The sequence below is a fragment of the Tachysurus vachellii genome, chromosome 7, assembly GCF_030014155.1.
Source record: "Tachysurus vachellii isolate PV-2020 chromosome 7, HZAU_Pvac_v1, whole genome shotgun sequence".
NCBI classification, from domain to species: Eukaryota; Metazoa; Chordata; class Actinopteri; order Siluriformes; family Bagridae; genus Tachysurus; species Tachysurus vachellii.
This window is the reverse complement of record NC_083466.1, coordinates 26995384-27019346: the sequence shown is the minus strand read 5'-3', so window position 1 is coordinate 27019346 and position 23963 is coordinate 26995384. Positions and strand designations below refer to the sequence as shown.

Here is a 23963-nt window from a genome sequence, read left to right as displayed (position 1 = left end):
TACCTCCCCCAGTCTAGATGTATGGGAAGCAAGGAAACAAGGAGAGAAAAAGATGCAAAAATTTAATATTAGCAGTGAACCAAGAGCTTACGCTCCAGCTTTATCTCATGGCTTCATCTCCATTGAGATCAGACTAGCAGTTAATGGCATATGCAGTCATCCATTAAGACAGAGAACTTCGTTCATGCATTCATTTTCTACCGCTTATCCGAACTTCTCGGGTCACGGGGAGCCTGTGCCTATCTCAGGCGTCATCGGGCATCAAGTCAGGATACACCCTGGACGGAGTGCCAACCCATCACAGGGCACACACACACACTCTCATTCACTCATGCAATCACACACTAGGGACAATTTTCCAGAGATGCCAATCAACCTACCATGCATGTCTTTGGATCGGGGGAGGAAACCGGAGTACCCGGAGGAAACCCCCGCGGCACGGGGAGAACATGCAAACTCCACACACAAGGTGGAGGCGGGAATCGAACCCCCAACCCTGGAGGTGTGAGGCAAATGTGCTAACCACTAAGCCACCGTGCCCCCCCTTTATGAATTGTTTTATATATTTATTTATTTATAGTTATTAATTCAATTAATAAACTGTAAGGTTTTCATTTAGAATCTCAAAATCTTCCCAATATACTTTTCTATCTGAAAAACAGTCTTGTTATTAACATCTCTTACTTTCCTTCCCACTTTTCCACCTCTCTGCTTATCTGGGTTGACAGATCTGTGATTATCACACTGTGTATGAAAATGTTTAATCAATGTTCATTCAAGTTTGGATTGCAGGTATTAGTTGGTAGATTGTATGATTTTCTGTCTGTATTAATTAAATGAATATGGTAAACCACATTTTTTTAAAGAATGTTCTTGTTTCACTGAAATGTTTTTCAAGATCATTTTCGTGCCTTTAAAAAGCACTGATTAAAAAAACTGTGTATGTTGGGTTACTTTATTATTGTTATATTGTTGTCTAATACAGGATTGTATAGAGTAAAATTGAATGTTTTGAAATCAGGCTGAGTTTATAGATTATTTGTTTATTTTAAAATGCAGATTAAGCCACTTCTCTCACTCATACAGTAGCTGGCAACTTTCTGGGAAACAAAACTGAAACTAATCTGTCCCTGTTTTTTTCCTTTTCTTTATACACACTGTCTTCCACACGGCGTTTACAAACTGAACCAGGAAGTGTGAGCTGCTGTTACTGATTGTGAGTGTTTGTTTTTCAGTAAAATGGCAGAAGCGAATATTTTCGTTGCTCAGGATCATTTCAGCTGTCCAATCTGTCTGGATCTACTCAAGGATCCAGTAGCTCTTTTGTGTGGACACAGTTTCTGTATGGTCTGTATTAATGGCTGCTGGGATCAGGAGGATCAGCAGGGAGTCTATAGCTGTCCTCAGTGTAGACAAACCTTCACTCCAAGACCTGCTGTGAGTAAAAACACCATGCTGGCTGAAGTAGTGGAGACACTGAAGAAGACAGGACTCCAAGCTACACGTCCTGCTCAGTGTTCAGCTGGACCTGAAGATGTGGAGTGTGATTTCTGTATTGAGAGTAAATCCAAAGCCATCAAGTCCTGCCTGGTGTGTCTGGCCTCTTTCTGTGAAACTCATCTCCAGCCTCACTATAAATCTCCTGCCTTTAAGAAGCACAAGCTGGTCGAAGCCTCCAGACGACTCCAGGATCAGATCTGCTCTCAGCATGACAAACTGCTGGAGGTTTACTGTTGCACTGACCAGCAGTGTATCTGCATGTTGTGTAGTATTTATGAACATAAAGGACATGATACAGTATCAGCTACAACAGGAAAAGCAGAGAAACAGGTAACAATATCTTATAGCTTTTAACCACAAATACAAAGAAAAACTTATAAACCCTTTATTATTACAATATTCATATTTTAAAATACATTTATCTTGAGTAAAAATGCTTTGATCAAATGCAATCAAAATGTCATTGTGCTGTTTTTAACACATACATTTAACTCACTGAGGGTAAACTTTGTGCTGTGTTTCTGTGTAGAAGCAGTTGTTGGAGACACAGGAGAAATCAAAGCAGAGAATCCAGGATAGAGAGAAGGAGCTTCAGAAGCTGAGAGAGGCTGTAAAGACTCATAAGGTGTGTTTAGAGCTGAAAAAGCTGTTTCAGGTTCAGTTGCACCGCATTTGACTTACCTAGTAGTTTATAGATAGAAGTTAATATGTTTGTATGTTAATGCAATATATTAAAACATATTAATGCTGATGCTGTTAATGTAGTGTAACTACTTGAGCTGGGAGGAAGTGATAGTTGAGTAGATTACCCCAAGGTCACAATTAGGAATTTTAAGTTGAGGGGACATTTTCTTTGCCTTTACTGGTTGGAGGTTGGAAATTAAAATACTCATGTACTCACTGTCTTTCTCATTGTTTCCCCTTAACCTCACAACTCTCTGTATCTTCTAACAGCATTCTGCACAAATGGCATTTCAGGAAACTGAGAGGATCTTTACTGATCTTATCAAAGCCATTAAGAGAAGATGCTCTGATGTGAAAGCACTGATCAGAGCTCAGGAGAAAGCTGAAGTGAGTCAAGCTGAAAAGGTCTTGAAGCAACTGGAGCAGGAGATTGCAGAGCTGAAGAAGAGAGACTCTGAAATGGAGGAACTTTCACACACAGAAGATCCCATCCAGTACCTTAAGGTAACATCAGTGTTAAAACAGTATATTCAGATCAATACAAATTCACAATTCACAATATATTTCAGTGCTAAAATTCACCTGACAATGTTGGGGAATCCAGCTCTAATACATAGATAACTACAACCATACAACAAGGTGCCATATTCATATGTAACAACTTCGATTTAATGGTTATGTCATTCTCAATACTGACAAAGGTCTGTTAATTCAGAGCCAAACTATGCATATCTTTAATCTATTATATGAAGTTTAGCCAGCAGTCAAAACACTGTGTTTACTGTTGGGAGATGCAACAAATAACTCGACACAATAAATGATTTATATGAGCAGTTACGATAATATGGCTGCAATCAAAGGTAGTGAAATTTTGTGATAATGAAAAGTGTGAACAAAATTAAATTATTTCATCATGGTTTTCAGTATATAATTTGATTTGTCAAATAAAAATTTCCAAATCCAAAAAAGGATAAAAGAAAACAATATATGTCAGGTTAAATGATCAGGAAATCAGCTCAAAATGTTCAAGTATTTGAAATGAAGGTTACTATAAAATTTCAGTCCTGATGTACTCTCTCCACTGAGCCCTGTTTGGTAACTTAATAACCACAGCTGTCAATGGGTGACGGAAGAAAGACCCAATTGCAGGAACAAAATGAAACAAATTAAGAGTCCCCAGTAACTAAGTCCAGGGGTAAAGAGTAAATATGGCAGACAGAAACTGCCATAAGAAAATAATCCAAGAATCCAATGCAAAAAAGTCCTAGGCAATGTCAAAAACCATACATAAATTGAATCCAGCAAACAGAGCAAGGCAAGGCAGAAACAGGAACAGAGGTGGAATGACTGAACCGATGTGTGAGCAATCTGAGAAAATCATCACAAGAAGTGTGTTGGTGAAGTGCTTATTCAGTTCAATTCAAATTTATTTGTATAGCACCTTTAACAATAGACATTGTCTCAAAACAGTTTAACAGAACATAAGAAACATAATACAAAAGTTTTAATGTTATACAAAGATAAAACAGAAGTTGATGATTAATATTAGACTTATATTTAAATGTGTTTGTATTTATCCCAAATGAGTAAGCCTGTGGTGACTGGGGTGACTATGGTGAGGAAAAATTCTCTTAGATGGAAGAGGAAGAAATCTTGAGAGGAACCAGACTCAAAAGAGAACCTTGTCTTCATTTGGGTGACACTGGAGGGTGTGATTACAAATATACAGTCTGACAATTGTGCATTGATTAGGAGGTTGTCCTCAAAGACCATATGTAGTTGGCATCTCCTATTAGTATGTCTGAATAATTTATGAAGCAGAGTCCAACTGGAGCTGGTACATCTCTAGATGCCTCGGGATCACACAACAATGCGTGATTTAAGCCAATATTTAGCAAAAAAAAATTCCAGAAGTTTGTGGATTCAATAAAGTATTTTTTCAGTTCTGTCTTAGTTCAAAGATGTAATGGTGTATTGTTGCTTGTTACTTTTCTACATATCATAGAGATTTCAGTCTGTCTCGACCCTCACTGGACCTTCAGACTCACCCAACATTACGATCAGTCCTCTAACTTTTGAGGGTGTCATCAAGTCTGTGTCTCACCTGAAAATGAAAATAGAAGAATGCTGTAATGCTGATTTTGAGGAGATATCAAGTGGAGGTAAGATGTTATATTGACTTAAAATAACATAATAATTCATAATGAAATGGGGTTGTTAGAGAGGTGAAAATGAAAAAAAATAATCCACCAATATTTGATAAACTCTCAAACACTTTTCAATGAATCAAATTCACTTCCTTTGATAAGCCAAAACCTTATTACTTTAGCTTTGTACAATCTGTAGCAACCTGTAAACTCCATGGCTAAATCGAGCTTTCATGTAAAACACATCACTTAGCTCTGTGCTGGTCTGAAAAAATTAGAAATGCCTCAAAATGATGGGCCTTTGCTGTCTAATGTTCTCCATTTCTCTGGGACTTCTGGCTGTGTGGATTTAAAATAATAAGTAAAAACTTTTGCTGTTTCCATCCGACTGGCCTTTTTACAATAAAATGGTGTGTGCTGATTTCATTCTTAAGCTGTGTCCATGCTTACTTTCTTGTATATTGCAAATTGTATACCTTTTGGCATCCCACATTTCCTTAAATCTTTAAAGAGAGTAGTGAGAAAATTACTTAAAAAATTGCCAGAATATTGTCATCCTCAATTGAATATTAATCCTCAATTGCTCAGTTGTACACAATGTAAGTCGCTCTGGATAAAGGCATCTGACCAATGCTGTAAATGAGGCCAGTGAAACTGCATACCATACATTTTTGGTTCCCTTTTGTGCCACCGGTTTACGGTTGTTCCTACAATGGATGGCTACTGTGATTACAGTAATCACAAAGCCATCTATTGCTCTCCAGACACTTGTACGATATCCGGTTGATGACACAAGGAATTGATGTGTGAGGAATTTGAAGGAATTTGATTATGTGACTCTAATAATTATGTGACGCTTATAGATAATTAGAATTTCCATCAGTTATATTGGCAAATATTTCAGCACATTCTGTATCATCTCAAAGGTTTTCTCTTGTTGAACTCACTTTGTGCTCAGAGGCATTGTCATGCTAGAACAAGTGTTTTGAATTTCTTAGTACCAGAGAAAGGAAATCCCAAAGTAATCAAAGGTGAACTGAAAACCAGTGAGAACAATCAGAATTTTAACAAATAACAGAACAACGGTGAATATACTGTGAGACACAAATATTCTTTTAAAAACTGGACATAAGTAAGCATAGAGACTGAAAACAAGTCATTTCCAAACTTTTACCTGATTCTTGTTAATGTTTTTAAAGATTTATTGATAGCTCTATAAACTTTTAATATTTGTAGTTAAATGTGTAGCCTGCGATGTCTAAGAGTCTGATCGAGAGACACAACAATTCCACTGCGTTTGATTATTTACATTCACATCATATCTTCAAAGAGAAAAAAATAACCCTTTTGCTCCTTGACTGTAACCTTCCCTGTATTTTACTGTCTTTCTGTAGTGAGAAATGTCTGGATTTTTCAAACTCCTGTTGCTGCTCACATCTCTGCACCAGCCAAGGGCCTGACAGAACTCTATGACAGAACTCGCCTGAAAGACTTGGTTTGTAAGTGATATTTTGCAGTGAGATGAGAGGTAGACATCATTCTGTACATCCACATGTTCATCCTTTGATAATAATAATCTAGCTATCTAGCAAGAATTTTCACATACGTACAATTGAACACATTTAAAGGTAAGAAGTTTAAGCAGGAAGTTGGGGGGTATTTTCTTTGACATTTTAATGGCTGGGGCATTTCTAGAGTTTGATCACTACTGGGACACATAGAATTGAACAAAATGATAACATTCAATAAATAGTGAAGCTCACTCACACACACACACACACACACACACACACACACACACACACACACACACACACACACACATACACACACACACACACACACACACACACACACACACACACACACACACACACACACACACACACACACACACACACTCACACACACAAATATTTAGTGCATTGACCTTGTTGTTTTTGGAGTAACTGTAGCTGTGTTTATTTGTACTTCAGTGAACCCGAAACCTTGTACTTTAAGAAAAAAAAAAAACGTACTCCCAAAAAACAGAAGGTATGTAAATACATTTATCTGTCTTTCTAACATACAATTATTTCAGCTGATTGTCTACTTTTGGGGCAAATATCAGTCACATGTTTTAATTTTAAGCTGAAATGTTTACTGAATTGGCTTTAATTGTATTTCTTTAGAAAGGTTCCTTCAGGTTACTCGTCTCAGACACAGTATAGTTGATCAAGATAAGTATCTCTCTCTGTTTTAGAAGCACATCTTAAAAAACCCTATAAAAACATTTACATACTGTACATACAACATATTACACCATTAATAAAAATAGGCTTGTTAAAAATAGAGTAATCGTAGCTGTGTTTAATTGTGCTTCAGTGGACTATGACTCTTATTCTCGCAGCACTAAAGAAAAAGAAGGTATGTACATGTAGCTCTCTCTCTCTCTCTCTCTCTCTCTCTCTCTCTCTCTCTCTCTGACTTTGTTGTACACACACTAATTATTTCGGCTGGAATTTAAAAAAAATCAAAAAGTGTGGCTGATATTTACCCTCAAAATATAAAAAATGTATTGAATTTTTTCTAAATTGGCTTTAATTGTATTTCTTTAGAAAAGTTACTTTCCCATAAGCCTCCTCCTCTCAGAGACAGTAGAGCTGGTCCAGGTAAGTATCTCAGAATATAGTCTCTCTCTCTCTCTCTCTCTCTCTCTCTCTCTCTCTCTCTCTCTGTCTCTCTGTCACATACATACAGTACACACACACACACACACACACACACACACACACACACACACACACACACACACACACACACACACACACACAGAACCACAGTCACAGCCATAACTGTATTTTTTGTGTTTCTGTAGATCGGGACCATTCTAATGTTTTCATTTTTAACCTTAGAAGAAGAAATAATGAGTGTTTTAAGTGCATCTCTCTGTCTCTCCATGTGTTTAGGGAAATTACCCTATTTTGCCCTCTGAACAAACTTCAGTATACATGATATATGTTTTAATGCTTTTTGTGTGTGATTATGATGTTACTGGAGCTTTTTTCTTGCTACACTTTCTCTTTTTAACTGGTTTATTAAATAAAACTGATGATAATCAAGAAAGTGAAATGTAGTGCTACTTTTCTGGGTTTTTATGTTAGGTCTTGTCCTATAATTTTAATAGAGATTATGTTTAAGTAGTTTTTACTATAACTCATCATTTTTACTCTTTTCCAATGTCTTTCATTCAGGACCTGGTTAATTTGAGCAACCAGAAGATCCACAAACACTGACACTGACAGCGCTCCTCAGACTACAGTCTCTCTCTCTCTCTCTCTCTCTCTCTCTCTCTCTCTCTGTCATTCTGTAATATAACCAAATTTATCACAATTTCTTATCCCACTTGTTCATGTTATGGAATAATCAGTGCAATAATTATAGAATTAGATTAGTATTAAAGATGTCTATAATGGATGTGTTTTGTAAATAAATATCTTTATCATCATCTCCACGCCTGTATAATTTTATTCCCCAATTTTATTAGATGTCCTTGTAATAACTTCCAATGAGTATTTAAAGCAGCTGGTTCAGCAACAAGTACTTATGTTGTTCATGTACTTGTGTTGTTCTGACATAAAAGCTTTAATAATAATTTTTACCAAGATTATAAAAAAGAAGTTTGCTTAATTTTTTTAGATTGTAAGTTGTATTTATTTATGTAACAAACAGTTTTGCTTTTGTTGTTTTTTTGATTTGTTTGTTATCTGTAATCAGGAGTGCTGTACAATTCTTTTGTCTTGATTCACATGTTCTACTAAAAATATACAATAAAAATCAACCGTGATTTACAAGCCTTTGAAGGTTTTTACATATTTAGTAGCAATATTACAGTATATATTTTATTATTATAGTATATTATTAGGATATTATTTTATCTTATTAAATAGTGGGACATTAGACTTACTGTAGTGATTGTTAGACTAAAATGATTGGTGATATAAAATATCAGATAAGTTCAAGTTCAAGTCTCCTAACTGTTTTGTTTGGGGTTGAGTTTCTGTCAGAGGTTCTTCCTCTAAGTACTCTAATTATTTGGTACACAGTCACTATTTTTCTGTAAAAGACTAAAATACTTGTGATTTGAGAATGCATTGATTTCAGCAGAGAGCAGAACAATATGATACAACAATACTGTACATCTCGTTAAAGCCTCTGACACTGTAGTAATATAGGCTGTATGACTGAGAGTGAAATGTGGTGAATTAACGTGTGAATTATTACTATAGAAATATGCACATTATGTATTAGAAGTAAATAATGTTTTTTTGTTTTTTTTTTTATTAATCTTGTTAGTCTTGCTCTCTCTTTCCATCCTCCCCTTTCAGGGTTGCCATAACATTTAACTCAACCTGCTGGAGGATTTTTTCTTGTTTTACAAGCCAAATTTGAGATTAATATCGCTGTCTATTTAAAAATTAAGAATTGTTTAAGATTTTAAGCTTTTTATAGACTGTTTTTCTTGTAACTATTGGTTTGGTTTTGATTTTATACAAACCCAGTGACTTCAGCAGAAATGAAAGTAAAACTAATCTGTTCCTGTTAAGTCAGGAAGTCGATCTGTTTTATCTGTGTTTGAGGGTTTTTATGTCTTCATGTGGAGGACGATTATCATTATCTGTTTTTGAGAACCTTCGTGTGTTGTTTATTTTGTATAGTTTCAATCAGATGAGTCATTTATTCAGACCCAGCTGTGCTTCACAGGGCTTTTATAAACTGAACCAGGAAGTGTGAGCTGCTGTAAGTGACTCTGTGTGAGTGTGTTTTTCAGTAAAATGGCAGAAGCGAATATTTCAGGACTTCAAGATCAGTTCAGGTGTCCAATCTGTCTGGATCTGGTCAAGGACCCAGTAACTCTTTTGTGTGGACACAGTTTCTGTATGGTCTGTATTAATGGCTGCTGGGATCAGGAGGATCAGCAGGGAGTCTATAGCTGTCCTCAGTGTAGACAAACCTTCACTTCAAGACCTGTTGTGAGTAAAAACACCATGCTGGCTGAAGTAGTGGAGACACTGAAGAAGACAGGACTCCAAGCTCCTGCTCATTGTCCATCTGGACCTGAAGATGTGGAGTGTGATTTCTGTATTGAGAGTAAATCCAAAGCCATCAAGTCCTGCCTGGTGTGTCTGGCCTCTTTCTGTGAAACTCATCTCCAGCTTCACTATAAATCTCCTGCCTTTAAGAAGCACAAGCTGGTCGAAGCCTCCAGACGACTCCAGGATCAGATCTGCTCTCAGCATGACAAACTGCTGGAGGTTTACTGTCGCACTGACAGGCAGTGTATCTGCATGTAGTGTACTATGGATGAACATAAAGGACATGATACAGTATCAGCTACAACAGGAAAAGCTGAGAAACAGGTAACAATATCTTATACTGCAGCTTTCAACCACAAATAAAAAGAATACTTATAAACCCATTCTTATTAAAAAAATTTATATTTTAAAAATACAAAAAGTAAATATGCTTTGATCAAATGGCATCAGCATGTCATTGTGCTGTTTCTCTTGTTTTTAACACATACATGTAACACATCAAGGGTAAACGATTTGCTGTGTTTCTTTGTAGAAGCAGTTGTTGGAGAAACAGGAAATATCCAAGCAGAGAATCCAGGATAGAGAGAAGGAGCTTCAGAAGCTGAGGAAGGCTGTTGAGACTCACAAGATGTGTTTAGAGCAGAAAAAGCTGTTTCAGGTTCAGTTGCACCGCATTAGTAGTTTATAGATTTATGAAGTTAATATGTTTGTATGCTGATTATACAAACATATTAATGCTGATGCTGTTAATGTAGTGTATCTCATTGAACTGGGAGGAAGTGATAGTTGAGTAGATTACCCCAAGGTCACAATTAGGAATTTTAAGTTGAGGGGACATTTTCTTTGGCTTTACTGGTTACAAAAGGCATTTCAGGAAACTGAATGGATCTTTAACTATATTATCAAAGCCATTGAGAGAAGACGCTCTGAGGTGACAGCACTGTTCAGAGTTCAGGAGGAAGCTGCAGTGAGTCAAGCTGAGAAAGTCATGAAGCAACTGGAGCAGGAGATTGAAGAGAAGAGACACTGAGATAGAGGAACTTTCACACAGAGAAGATCCCATCCAGTACCTTCAGGTAACATCAGTGTAAAAAATGTATATTAATAGCTTCTAATTACTAATACATAGATAACTAGAACCATACAACAAGGTGACATATTCATATGTAGTGGCTTCAGTTTAGAGGTTATATCATTCTTGATACTGACAAAGGTGACAATTAAATGGCATGAAGATAAGTCATTAGTCAAAACACTGTGTTCACTGTTGGGAGTTGCAAGAAATAACTGGACACAATGCATGATTTATTTCTTATATTGTGTTCTGAATGTTTATTTGAGCAATTAAGATTATTTGGTTTCTCTCAATCTGTTCTACTCTTTCATCTAAGGGAGTTTTTCCTCCCACAGTCACCTTAGGCTTGTTCAAGTCTAATAATAATCTTGAATTTTTGTATACTATTAATCTTTGTATAATGCTAAAGTTTTTATATTATGTTTTTTATGTTCTGTAAAGCTGCTTTGAGACAATATTCATGTATCCAAATATGTAATATTATACTGTTTTCTGTTCCATTTCTACATGTTGTAGACATTTCAGTCTGTCTCGACCCTCACTGGACCTTCAGACCATCATCACGATCAATTCTCTCCTAACCACTGAGGGTGTAATAAAGTCTGTAAAACACCTAAAAAAGAAAGTAGAAGAAAGCTGTAATGCTGAATTTAAGAAGATATCAAGTAGAGGTAAGATGTTATATTGTCTTAAAATACATTTCACATAATGGGGTTGTTAGCCACATGAAAGTAGAAGTAAATAATCTACTCCTGATAGAAGGAATTCATCATGTGACTTTTTGCCTTAACATACTTTAATTATTTATTTCAAATTATTAATTTCCAAATTAACTTTTTGCAACATTTGAAGTTTCAAAAGAGAATTTCTGTGAAAAAAGATTAACACTTTTTTATATTAATATAAACATTTTATTAATTTTTATATTAATTTTATGGGTAATTTGCATATCACTTACAGTGGTGTGAAAGTGTTTGCCCCTTTCTGATTTTTTATTTTTTTTGCACGTTTTTCACACTTTTATGTTTCAGGCCATCAAAAAATTGTAAATATTAGTCAAAGATAACAGAAGAAAACACAACATGCAGTTTTAAATGAAGGTTATTTTATTATTAACCTCCTACGACCTGGTGTCCACATACGTGGACATCACATTGCATCTAAAATGCAAGGCCAAACCAAAGCTCGGGTCTTAGGTGGTTAAGGGAAAACAAAATCCATACAGAATTTTGACCTGAGAAGTGAAAAAAAAAAATCTGGACACCCACATTTTGATCCTTAGATAGCAGCAATCTAGCTCTCAAGATACTTGATATAAGATATAAGATATTTTCCTCCTGGAACTGTCGACTATGTGTTTTAGGTTTAACAATTGAATATGTCTGTCTTAAACTTATTTATAGGTAAGAAGTGCAAGTAGGAAGTAATTTCTTTGACTTTTTACTGACTGGGACGTTTTTAGAGTTTAATCACTCCTAGGACAGCTAGAATTTAACAAAAATAGTCTATGATTGAAGAGGATGTGCACACTATGTTCAGCTGGTGTTAGAATCAGGCTTTATGTTTTAATAGTGAATAATGAGTAATAATGAATAGTAATGCTTATTTACGGACATATCTACTTTAGTTTACCACATCAGATAATTTATCAGGAATAGTTTACTGCAAAACAGCAAAAAAAAGGAAAAAGGTGTAGAGATACTCTTTGTTCGAGGTTAAGAATTACAAAGATCAATGTTGAGACAAATTGCTGATGTTGCAACATCTCTCTCTCTCTCTCTCTCTCTCTCTCTCTCTCTCTCTCTCTCTCTCTCTCTCTCTCTCTATGTCTCTCTCTGTATCTCTCTCGCTCTTCCTCTCTGAGTGTGTGTCACACAAATTCACATGTTCATTATTTTAAACATATTCAATAAAAATATTCAGTGTATTGACTTTGTTGTAACTGGAGTAACTGGAGCTGTGTTTAATTGAGTGGACAAGCCTTCTGAATTATTCTACTCTAAAATAAAAGGTATGTAAATGCACCTCTCTGTCTTTCTGTCAGACTGTCTCTCACGCTGTCTTTCTCACACACAAGCTAATTATTTTGGCCAATTGCCTATGTTTAGGTTGAATATCAGCCACACATTTGAATTTTAAAGCTAAAAGGTTTACTGACTTGGCTTTAACTGTATTTCTTTAGGAAAGTTCTTTTCCCATCAGCCTCCTCATCCCTGAGTCAATACAGATGATAAACGTAAGTATCTCTCTCTCTCTCTCTCTCTCTCTCTGTCTGTCTCTCTCTCTCTGTCTCTCTGTCTCTCTCTCTCTTTCTCTTTCTCTCTCTCGCTCTCGCACACACACACACACACACACACACACACACACACACACGGACATGTGACGTTGTTATTATTAACAGAAGCCATGTCACACTGCCACACAGTTTTTTTTTTCTCTTTCAAACATTTGTTTGGTATCTCACTATGGGAATGATATAGCCCATTCCCGTAGTGCATGCTTTCCGAAGCCGCCGGAGAGCCCTAGCGAAAATGAAAGATAGCCTCTCATTACACACATGGGCTGACTTGGAGAACTGCATGAGCCATAAAAGGCGCAGTGACATCCAGACGGTAAAATCTGATGAATGTGTGCGGAGAAGCCCAGCTGGATGCCGCACAAATATCTCTTATCGAGACTCCCTTGAACAAAGACTATGACATAGCCATAGCTCATGTCAAGTGGGCCCTAAAGCCCATCAGGGAATCAAGACCCATAGCTGTATAGGCTGACTCAATTGCCTCCAAATCTGTAGCAAAGAGACTGGCTTATCTTTACATCAAGCAGCCCATGAAACCAATAGTTGTCTGCTATTTCTGAATGATCGAGTCCTGTTAACATACTGGCTTAACGCTCGAACAGGACACAGCGTGTGTGATTCACTATCTACCTCCAAAGCAAACAGAGGGGGATAAAAGCACTCAGTTCTAGGTCGGTGTTGTTATAACACAAATAAACAACCTTGGGAACAAAAGCTGGGGTAGGCAGCAGTGTAACCTTTCTGTCACACAGACTAAGTTTTGAGAATCAGACAAAGCATGTAGCTTGCCCACTCGCTTAGACGACACTAAAGCGAGAAGCAGCACCTTTTTTTAAAGACAAAGACCTGATATGAACAGTATCTATAGGTTTAAATGGAGCTCAAGTCAGAGCCCTCAGAACTCTAGATAAAACCCATGATGGGACGACCTGTTTCAATACATGTCTCAGACGTCTCACTCCTTTCATAAAATGGCACACGAAGTGATGCCTCAAATGTAAGCTCCTTCAAAGCCTACATTACAAGCCAAAATAGCAGCCTTTAATAGAACATACAATAGATTGCCTCTTGAAAGGAGATCTGCCCCCATGTTCGGGACTCCCAAGACATGTGTCACATGCAGTGACTCGAAGCATGACGCGATCAAGACAATCAGCTTGAGAGCTAGATTGTGAAATTGCACCGAGCACATCCCTCCCGCGATTGATATATACCACCGTCGTGTTGTCTGATCTGATCAGTACGTGACATCGGAAAATGTTTCAGTGCCAGAAAAAGTGCCATCAGCTCCAATTGGTTTATGTGGAGCTTGCAGCGCTGGGGCGTCCAGCGGCCGTTTAGTGACCTGCCCCGAAAAACAGCCCCAGTTTGGCAGAAATGTATCCGTAGTCACCACTCTTCTCAGGGACCCGCACCTAACAGTGTCCATGAATGGAATAGGTAAGGGTCTCTCCATTAATGAAGCACCTCCATGCATTCTTCCGTTACTATCACTCGGCATGTGAGATGAGTGTGGACATAGCTGCCTCGAATCAACCCACCGCTGGAAGTCCCTCATCCTGAGTAAACCCAGTGGGACCACTGACAGTGAGGAAGCCATCATACCCATCAAGCAGAGACATGTCTTGAATGAAATCAGGTTTCCCCTGCGGATCTGAGCCAGACAATGTTAAACACCATAACTCTCCTCTCCGAGAGCATAGCGTGGTATGTCACCGGATCTATATGTAGACCCAGATACTCTGGCTCCTGAGATGGAGTCAATCGACTGTGATCGACTGTGGAAAACCAGTCACCCCTGCCCATCGAGCATTCTGATTGTGAGTATTGTGAATCTTTATTTTCTCAAGTGCTTGTTTAGAGTTATGTTCTTTGGAATGAGAAAATAACATGAGTAAAAGCCTTTCTGAAACAATTTTTATAGTTTTTTAACAAAAGAGAGGCTATGTCTGCTTCAAGCAACCAATGAGCTTTCAACCAATTCAATGAGCTTTATTAGCATGTGGTGCTTTCAGTGTTGCTAAAGCAGGTAATTAAAGTATTAGTGTAAGGATTAATAAACATTTAGAGCAAGGTCAAAAGAAAAGGAACAATGATGATGACAACAAGAATAGTATTAAGAAGTAATTAATTAGGTTTATATTGATTAGAATAAAACATTGTTGTATCCATGTGGGACATTGTTTGGTTGTTCCTCAGGTTGTAGCAATCATGCAGCATTCTTCTTTTTCCCCTAGCAGCAAAGTCAGCTTCTCTATATTATTCCATATCTGAAACCCAGGAATGATGTTTCTAATGACTGGAAGTAATGTAGGTGAATTTTTGTATATTTAGTGCGTTGGGTTAAATGCAGCTCTGCCTCTACAGCTCTGAGGTCACAGAGTCTGTCCTCTCTACAGAACCAGGTTTGTTTGTATCGGCCCTGCTCTACTGCCAGCCCGTGCTCACTCAACCTGTATTTAATCAAGTCAAGTGAAGAAGCTTTTATTGTCATTTCAACCATATATAGCTGACACAGTACACAGTGAAATAAGACAACGTTTCTCCAGGATCGTGGTGCTACATGAAACAAAGACAGAGATAATGACTTAGTAAGTAAGTCTTAGCCACATAAAGTGCATCTGTGCAACCTGGTGCAAACAGTGCAGGACAAACGACAAAAAAACAGTGCAGGACAAAACAAAAAATACAAGACATATTCAGTGTCCTCCACTGTGTCAGGCTGGTTACTGTGGTTGGGTAGGTTGCCACAGTGTGTTGTCGATTTAGGGCCAGATAGGTTTTGAATTTTGTTTTGAGATTTGGTTAGTTCTGTCCAATAATTGATGTATTTTTTTTTTTTCTCTTTTGTTATAATTTGTTTGGGCCTGATTGTGTGGTTCTGTATGTCCTAAGACTATAGTGTTTTGGTGAGGTCAGATGAGGATGGGTCAATAAGTCTCAGGATGAGGATACAGAGGAGGCTCCTTTGAACATTCAGCTCTTGGTAGTTAAGGGCTTTTTAAAAGAAGGAGAGGGGGTCATTTGATTTGATGTGTTTTCAAAAATGAATAGCTCTCTTTAAAATAGTTACCAAAGGGGATATTGGCCTAATTCTGCTCTGCATGCAGAGTTCAGGGCTTTTCTCTGCACCTGTCGGATGCTTTTGCAGAACTCTGTATGCAGGATTTCAATTTGGTGTTTGTCCCATTTTGCCCAATCAGTTTGTGTTAGTGGATCCATATAGTGCAATGGGTTCAATTATTGATTTAAATATTTTGAGCCAGATTCTAATTGGAATTGTGTTTATTTTTTTTTTTTTTTTTTTTTTTTTTTTTTTTTTTTTTGATGGCAAAAAATAAAACAGTTTTGCTTTATCCCTGAGTTTATTTACAGCCGTACCGAAGTTTCCTGTGTTATTGATTGTTAGGCCCAAATACGTGTATTTTGTGGATTCTTCATTAGGGTGGTTTCCAATTATGAATGTGTGTTGTATTTGCTGAGATCTGGGTCTTTTCTGAAAAATTTGCATTTTGGACTTTTTTTGGTTGACTGTCAGGGCCCAGATCTGACAGAACTTTTCAAGCAGAGAGAGTTGCTGCTGTAGCCCATCTTTTATGGGCAACAACTGAACCAGACCCTTTCAGCAAAAGTGTTGCTGGCTTTGAGAAGCATAGATTTTTAATGATATGGCCACCCGTTCTTGTTGTGTTTACAGTTCATTTGTTCCAGTATGAATTATAATGTGGCTTGGGGTACAGAGGGGGGACCGCTTTGTGTCTCCTCCAGTAAGCCGCAGTGTTGCCTGGGCTGCAGAGGGGCAGGGGTTGTTGCATACAGTATATGGCTGATATGGCTAATTTTGCAGGTTTCCTGTTAAAGAGTGAAGTCTTCCAGCGTCATTAGAGAAGCTTGCTGTTTTTTCCGTGTTTCTGGTTGTTTCTTTAACTTATCTGAAGCTGTCCAAAGAATTTTTTTTTTCTTGATTATGTCCATAAACTGCTTCAAACATTGTTTGATTTTCTTTACAGATTCTTCATTTAGAATGAATCTAAATATAGTCAAAAACCTAAGAGCTCTTGAAAGTCATGTCCTCTCTATCACCTCTCTCTCTCTTTTTCTCCTATCAGCACTCTGCACTGACAGCAGTTCTGGAAACTGAGAAAATGTTTACAGATATGATCTGTACCATGGAGAAAAGATCCTCTGAGGTGACACAGCTAATCAGAGCTCAAGAGAAAGCTGCAGTGAGTCAAGCTGAAGAAATCATCATGAAACTGGAGCAGGAGATTGCAGAGCTGAAGATGAGAGAAGCTGGAACGAAGGAGCTTTTACTCATTGAGGATCCCATCCAATACCTCCAGGTGACATCACTGAGACATAAACATGCATAAAGATTGCATACATGGTATAGCAAAAATAATGTACTCGTAATCATGTAACATCATCACAATCATCTACTTTTAAGTAGACACTTTATTATTATTCTCTTTTATCTATGCAGAGTTTTCATTCTTTTGTGACCCCTCCTGGAGCTACAGATTTACCATCCACCGTGGTCAGTGCTTTCTTCTCTTTTGATGATCTAGTAAAGTCTGTGTCTCAGTCAAAATTGAAGATGGAGGCATGCTTTGAGGAGCTGTTTGAGAAGATATCAAGTGAAGGTACTGTAAGAGAACAACTAACATTACATTCTCTTCAGAAATGTTTCAGGATAACAAAAAAAAAAAAATCAGTTTTAAGTTTAAAGTACAGTTTTAACTCTACTGACATTTTCAACAAAGTGTGTTCTTGAGCCAGTGGTTTTTTTTTTTTTTTTTTTATAAAAAATTATCTTGTACTGTACACCTTAAAGCAAAAATACTCCTGTTTAAGCATGGATCAGTTCTACATCTAGAATTGCATTGATTACACTAAGATGGCTGACAGTGGGATTTGCTCACTATTTCCCTGTAGGTCTGCAGTAGTTTACAAATGGTCATTTTTTTTCCGCCATAGATTTTCTTAAATTTTGAGAAATGCTTATACTGAAATGTACAAATGGTCATGCAAATGTACAATTTGCATTTAAGATTTTGGGAAATATGTGAATTGATCTTTGCTGTGATAATTTATATTTTGATAGTTCACAGACTTTTCATTTTATGAAACAGTTTACGAAAAAGAAAGAACCCCCTCCTCAATAGAGGGGAAAATGGCTTAGTGATGAGCACATTTCCTCATTCCTCAGGTGTTGTGGGTTTGATTTCTGCTTTTGTCTTGTGCGTACAGTATAGGGTTTGCATGTTCTTCATATGCTTCTGGGATTATCTGTGGCTATTCTGATTTACTCCCCAAGTCCAAAGAGTCCATAATGTGTTGTAAACTATTTCAAAATTCCCCGGGTTGTGGTTGTCCCTAGCTAGGTTTTCCTGCTTGTCTTGTGCCCAAATCCCATCCAATTATTATACCTTGGATAGTCATTTTAAAGTGGCAGTTTGGCCAAAATGAAATTTGCACCCTTCATCCATACCATATTCAGTATATTCTGCTGCATTTTGTTCTTCTTCTTCTTCTTCTACTTCTACTTCTTCTTCTCCCCCCTTCAGGGGTCGCCACAGCAAGTTATCTCTCTCCACCTGAATTGAATTTGATCTTTAAAACTAATAATTATAACTTAATGTAGTTCTAAAAGACTTAAGCGTAGGCACTTAAAAAATAAAGATTAAAAAAAATAGCTACATAATTTATCAGGCAGAGAAGTTTTGTGCTTTGCCTTTGAGTTTTGTTATCGCTATGATCCTGGCATAGGGACGGAAGAGCTTCATGCAGTGGTTTGCATTCAGCTGACATACAGTACCTGGTCCTCTTCACCTTCAAAGATCTCCAACAAGGAACTTACAGGAGTTGTTTGGTAGAAGGAGGACCACTTGATTGCATGTCTTCAACTACCGGTGCTAAGCTGGTATTTAGTAGACCTGCTACTGGTCCCTTTTGTGTGGTCTGCTTGTGCCCCTGATGATCAGACCCTCTTGGTTAATACACTCCAGCATATATATGGGACATTACTGATGAGAGGGTGTCACTTCAAAAGATGCTCCTTCCAGGCCTCCTGGGCTATGTTCAACAGTTCCCAAGGTCGACAGAGGAAATGGAAAGGACGGAAGTCTGTAGATGCCTGTAGGGTTTCTCAGATGGCAAAGAAGACATTTCTAAGCACTAGCACTGAAACTTTTGGCACCAGAGCAAGGTCCTTAACCCTTTCTGGTCCAGGGGCAACTGTATTATAGCTGACCCTATGCCCTACTGGGATAAGCATTACCCTGTAATGTGATGTGTGGCAATAATATTGCCTTCCTCAAAAAATGCTGTTTTGGCAACAACTTTAATATAGCTGATAAATGTCCGATCTGAGTCCAGGGTTGGTTCTAGGATTTCATCTTTAGGGGGTTTTAGCCCTCAGTGAGCATTTAAAACCAGAAGAGTTTTATATTATATATTATATGACTACACAGTAAGCCAAAAGTTATGGTATTATTTAAAATGGCAAAAGTGGACACCAAAATTTTATGCATGATGTAATGATGCAGTATCGAATCAAATCAGTTCATGTGTGTGTGCATTCTCTACAAACAGTGTGTCCAATGAATGCAGTCATTAAAAAAAAAAAAATATTCCACTTTTCACAAGACAAAGACCAAATCAATAAATGTTATTTTTATTTAGCATTGAATGGATTGTTTGCATTAATATTTTGTTTGTGCTACAACTCTGGTAATAAGAATAGTGAAATTTCACTGCTTTTGGTTGCCGTATTTGCGGCTTTCCGCCGATTAACGTTATAGATAAACGCCTCCAGCTCTGACTGACATGCACGTGCTTGTGCGTCTCCATTCAAATAAAGCAGACAGCTGATGACACACTATTGAAAGACTACAACGCATGTGCGTAAAAGCAAAGTAAAAAAAATCGCTCTCGCATCAAACTGATAATTTTGTTTCCCATCGACGACATGTCCGGCATTTTAACATAATTTTTATTGTTTATTTTAGAAAGTAAAAATTACACTTATAGTTTTAGGGTGGCTGAGATCACAGACAGGGGGGCTGGAGCCACCCTAAAAAAGGTCTGAGTCTGAGTCTAATAAAAACCCAAGATTGCAGACTGGGTCATTGGATTTTAGCCAACTGGATTTGAAATGTACACTAATTCTGAGTCAGTTCTCTGTAATGCCAAACACAATGATGACTGTCTTCTCCTTATTTAACCAAAGGAATATTTTGATTCCTTTAACTATTTAACTGCTGAGATTACCACCTACATCTGCATGTGGTGGGGTCAGAAGCCTGAGAGAAAGTTATGAAAATATCCATTTACATTACAAAATGTATGTATGTTTTTTATTGAAAGACTGCGGTAGATTTTACCCAAGCAAATAATAACTCTAACAATAATTAGACCTAAGTGAAAATAGTGAATGCATTAATACACTTGGAATCATCGTCATCTGAATTACTTACAGTGCATCTGGAAAGTATTCACAGTGCTTCAATTTTTCCACATTTTGTTGTTACTGCATTATTCTAAACAGGAATAAATTCATTTTTTCCCTCAAAATTCTACAAACAATACCCTATAATGATAACATGAAAGAATTTTGTTAGAAATCTTTGCATATTTATTTAAAAAAAATTAAATGTACATGAGTATTCACAGCCTTTGCTTAATACTTTGTTGACTCAACCTTTGGCAGCAATTACAGCCTCAAGTCTTTTTAAGTATAATGCCACAAGCTTGGCACACCTATTTTTGGGCAGTTTCTCCCATTCTTCTTTGCAGGTTCTTGGTCACCTCCCTGACTAAGGCCCTTCTCCCCAATTGCTCAGTTTGGCCACGTGGCTCACTCTACAGTAGGTCTACATACTGTACAATTCCTTGGACTTCATGGCATGGTTTGTGCTCTAACATGCACGAACACTGGGACCTTATATTGACAGGGGTGTGCCTTTCCAAATCATGTCCAATCAGCTGAATTTACCACAGGTGGACTATGTACATGTGATTATTTTTTTGTTTGTTTGTTTGTCTTTTTTATTTCTAATAAATTTGCAAAGATTTCAAACAAACTTCTTTCATGTTGTCATTATGGGGTATTGTTCGTAGAATTTTGAGAAAAATAAATTTGTTTAATTTAATCTATTTTTGAATAAGGCTGTAACAACAAAATGTGGAAAAAGTGAAGCACTGTCAATACTTTCCGGATACACTGTATTAAACGCCAATGTGATTCAATGTGAGCATTTCTCTATTCAATGCTCAGTTTCTAGAAAACCATCTCCTACATCAATTCTGTTTGTGTTCCATGATGGATATGTACCAAATTACTGAAAAATGATAGTGATTCTTTGTTCTTCATTCTTTACAAGTAGAATACTAAAAAGAAGATTGACCTCCATCTTGCTCTAATTACAGTGATTTGACAGCAAATGGCATGATGACGATTACGACATTTCAAACTTGTTTATACAAACTTCAGAGGAGGAATTAAAAAATTAAGCCATGGACTTAAAGATGTCTTGGCTAATTGAAAACATTTGTGTTCTATATTATCTAAAAAATGTTACATTAATTTGCCTTATTATGACTGTAACCTGTTTAATTGTTTCCTAGTGAAGAAAATCCTGATCCTGTCACCCCAAAGCAGAGAGGAATTTCAACAGTGTAAGTGTCTCATCTACCATACGCATAAACACAGGCTGTACTCTTAGGGTGGGAGAGAATGTGAGACCCCGTGCCATCTGCCCATGCCACAGAAATTACAGCACTTTAGTAGGATTAGGGTTCAAATATTTAGGTGACAGTAACACAAAAAGCACAAGAGACAAAAGTACAAGATATATATTAATTATTTTTTTCCCCCATTAGATTCCTGTCAACTCACACTGGATCCCAACACAGCAAATGCAAGCCTCCAGCTGTCTGATTCAAACAGAATGGCAACTTGCACAGATGTCTACCCATTTCATGCTTTTGGTTATGTACATCCAGGGAGCTTTAACTGTTACACCCAGGTATTTTGTAGTGAGAGTGTGTCTGGAGCCTGTTACTGGGAGGTGGAGTGGAGTGGGGATTATGGGGTTCATATAGCAATGTCTTATGATGACATCAGCAGGAATGGAAGCAGTAATGTATGTGCGTTTGGAAGTAATGATAAGTCCTGGAGTTTGCTTTGCCAATCATCTGATTACTCATTCTTACACAACAACCAAGAAACTAAAATCCCTGTGAACTCCAGCTCCTCTACAATAGGAGTGTTTGTGGATTACAAAGCAGGAACTCTGTCTTTCTACAGTGTTTCTGACATGATGAAGCTCCTCCACAAAGTTCACACCACATTCACTCAGCCTCTTTACCCTGTATTCGGCCTAACTAAATATTCAACAGTAAAACTGTGCCAGTGAAAATAAATAGTTTTGGAATAGTTTAACACTGTATGATTTATGTAACAATGGAAAAAAAATCAAGTCGTTTCGATTCCAATACCCCACCTTCCAAGATGTCACTTGACAAACACACAACTGCTCAGTTGTATGAAAACTTTCATAAATGGAAGTTGCTCTATAACATGTCAGCTGTTTGTAGTGATAAAGAATTGTGCATGATTAAGCAACTTGGATGATGTATAATGGGGCAGTTGTATATTAAACCAAGTGTAAATAATGACTCAAGCAAGATCCTGGACACAAGCACATGCCATCTAGTAACGCAGCCTGATTTACATTAATTGTAAATGTAATAAATGCTTCCATAGTGAAGAGGATTCAGAAGCGTACAGTCATCAGGAAATAAGTTAAGAAGGTTTCCAGCCCAAAGCAGCAATTTAGCTTGTACTTTATTACACAATTGATGGATTTCTGAGCTAATAAATACCCACTCCTGTATATCCCATCTCTGTACCAATGCTTTATTGCTAACGCTGTTCAAACGTCATTTTAAAACAATTTTCAAAATAATGATTCTCAATGTTCTATTTTATTGTTATACCTTTAACTCTTAATCCAACTCATTTTCCTTTTACTATAATTATTAGTGATACATGTTTTGATTTGTGATGCTTTTTTTTACTTGGAGAAGAATTCAGTGTGATTAGATTTTACAGAAACACCTATGAAACATCTTATAGAGAAATGTGACTTTTATATTCACACCATTTAGGTTCCAGTCATGTTAAAATCTAACAAGTAAATCCAAGGTGTTCTGTATTTTTCTGTTTGTTTTCTTTTATCTGTATTTTTTATTTTTTTTACAGCCTGAAACTGCTCACTGTGTTTAATATTAGGTCATATAAACTAATAGAACTTAAGATAGAAGAAAAACAGGGTTGCAGATAATATTATATAATGCATTGGCATCTTATTTGTTGTTGAAATGTACTTTACTATGTTTAATAAACTTTACTAGAATTGCAGAACTAATGCATTATTGTAACTAGACTGTTATTTTACATACCTCCCCAGTCTAGGTGTTTGGGAAGCAAGGAAACAAGGAGAGAAAAAGATGCAAAAAAATAAATATTAGCAGTGAATCAAGAGCTTCACTCTCCAGCTTTATCTCATGGCTTCATCTCCATCCAGATCAGGCCAGCAGTTAATGGCATATGCAGTCATCCATTAAGACAGAGTACTTGATATATATATAAATAAAAACCTACTATACTACTTAACAAATATCCCTAATACACATATACAGTCATCCCTAACATTAATTATTGAAGAAAATAATAAAAGAAAGGACCATCACATTGTTAAACAAGATTTTTCTGTTTCTGTTTTAAAAATTCTGTCCACTTGAATAATAAAACAATCAATAAAATCAAAATAACAATCAATAAAAACTGAAATAATAATAATAAAAAAATTGCTTTTAAAAATTGTAGTTCCACAAAATAAATCATTAAAACCAGCTGACCCTCCTAAGATTTTTAGAATCATACAAATCATACTCTAATCAGGCCTGGAGGCCAAAGCTGGAGAGTAAGGGTGAGTTTTTATGAATTGTTTTATATACTTATTATTATTATTATTTTTTCGACATTTTTCAAGTAATTCAATTCATAAACTGTAAGGTTTGCATTTAGAATCTCAAAATCGTCCCAATATACTTTTCTATCTGAAAAAACATTTTTTTAAAGAATGTTCTTGTTTCACTGAAATGTTTTTCAAGAT

The 23963-nt window shown here is 36.8% G+C and overlaps 1 protein-coding gene and 1 pseudogene across 1 annotated transcript; both read left to right on the top strand.

Moving 5' to 3' along the window:
* Window positions 1-6: 6 nt before the first annotated feature.
* On the top strand, window positions 7-23213 carry LOC132849257 (probable E3 ubiquitin-protein ligase MID2). The gene is made up of 18 exons (XM_060875509.1): window positions 7-1830; window positions 2030-2125; window positions 2455-2688; window positions 4190-4346; window positions 5726-5830; window positions 6308-6365; window positions 6503-6540; window positions 6696-6737; window positions 6929-6982; window positions 8088-8094; window positions 9142-9625; window positions 9939-10064; window positions 12962-13093; window positions 14484-14600; window positions 16890-17123; window positions 17264-17423; window positions 21409-21459; window positions 21664-23213. Exons 1-18 carry the CDS (start codon window positions 1240-1242, stop codon window positions 22197-22199), a joined length of 3222 nt encoding a protein of 1073 aa, XP_060731492.1. The 5' UTR covers window positions 7-1239; the 3' UTR covers window positions 22200-23213.
* Window positions 8923-16874, top strand: LOC132849051 (E3 ubiquitin/ISG15 ligase TRIM25-like; annotated as a pseudogene).
* Window positions 23214-23963: the final 750 nt, after the last annotated feature.

Coding starts and splice junctions, on each gene's coding strand:
- LOC132849257 (XM_060875509.1), top strand. CDS start 1,240: ATGGCAGAAGCGAATATTTTCGTTGCTCAGGATCATTTCAGCTGTCCA. Junction 14,601..16,889: donor GCCCATCGAGCATTCTGATT/GTGAGTATTGTG, acceptor TTCTCCTATCAG/CACTCTGCACTGACAGCAGT. Junction 17,424..21,408: donor TGAGAAGATATCAAGTGAAG/GTACTGTAAGAG, acceptor ATTGTTTCCTAG/TGAAGAAAATCCTGATCCTG.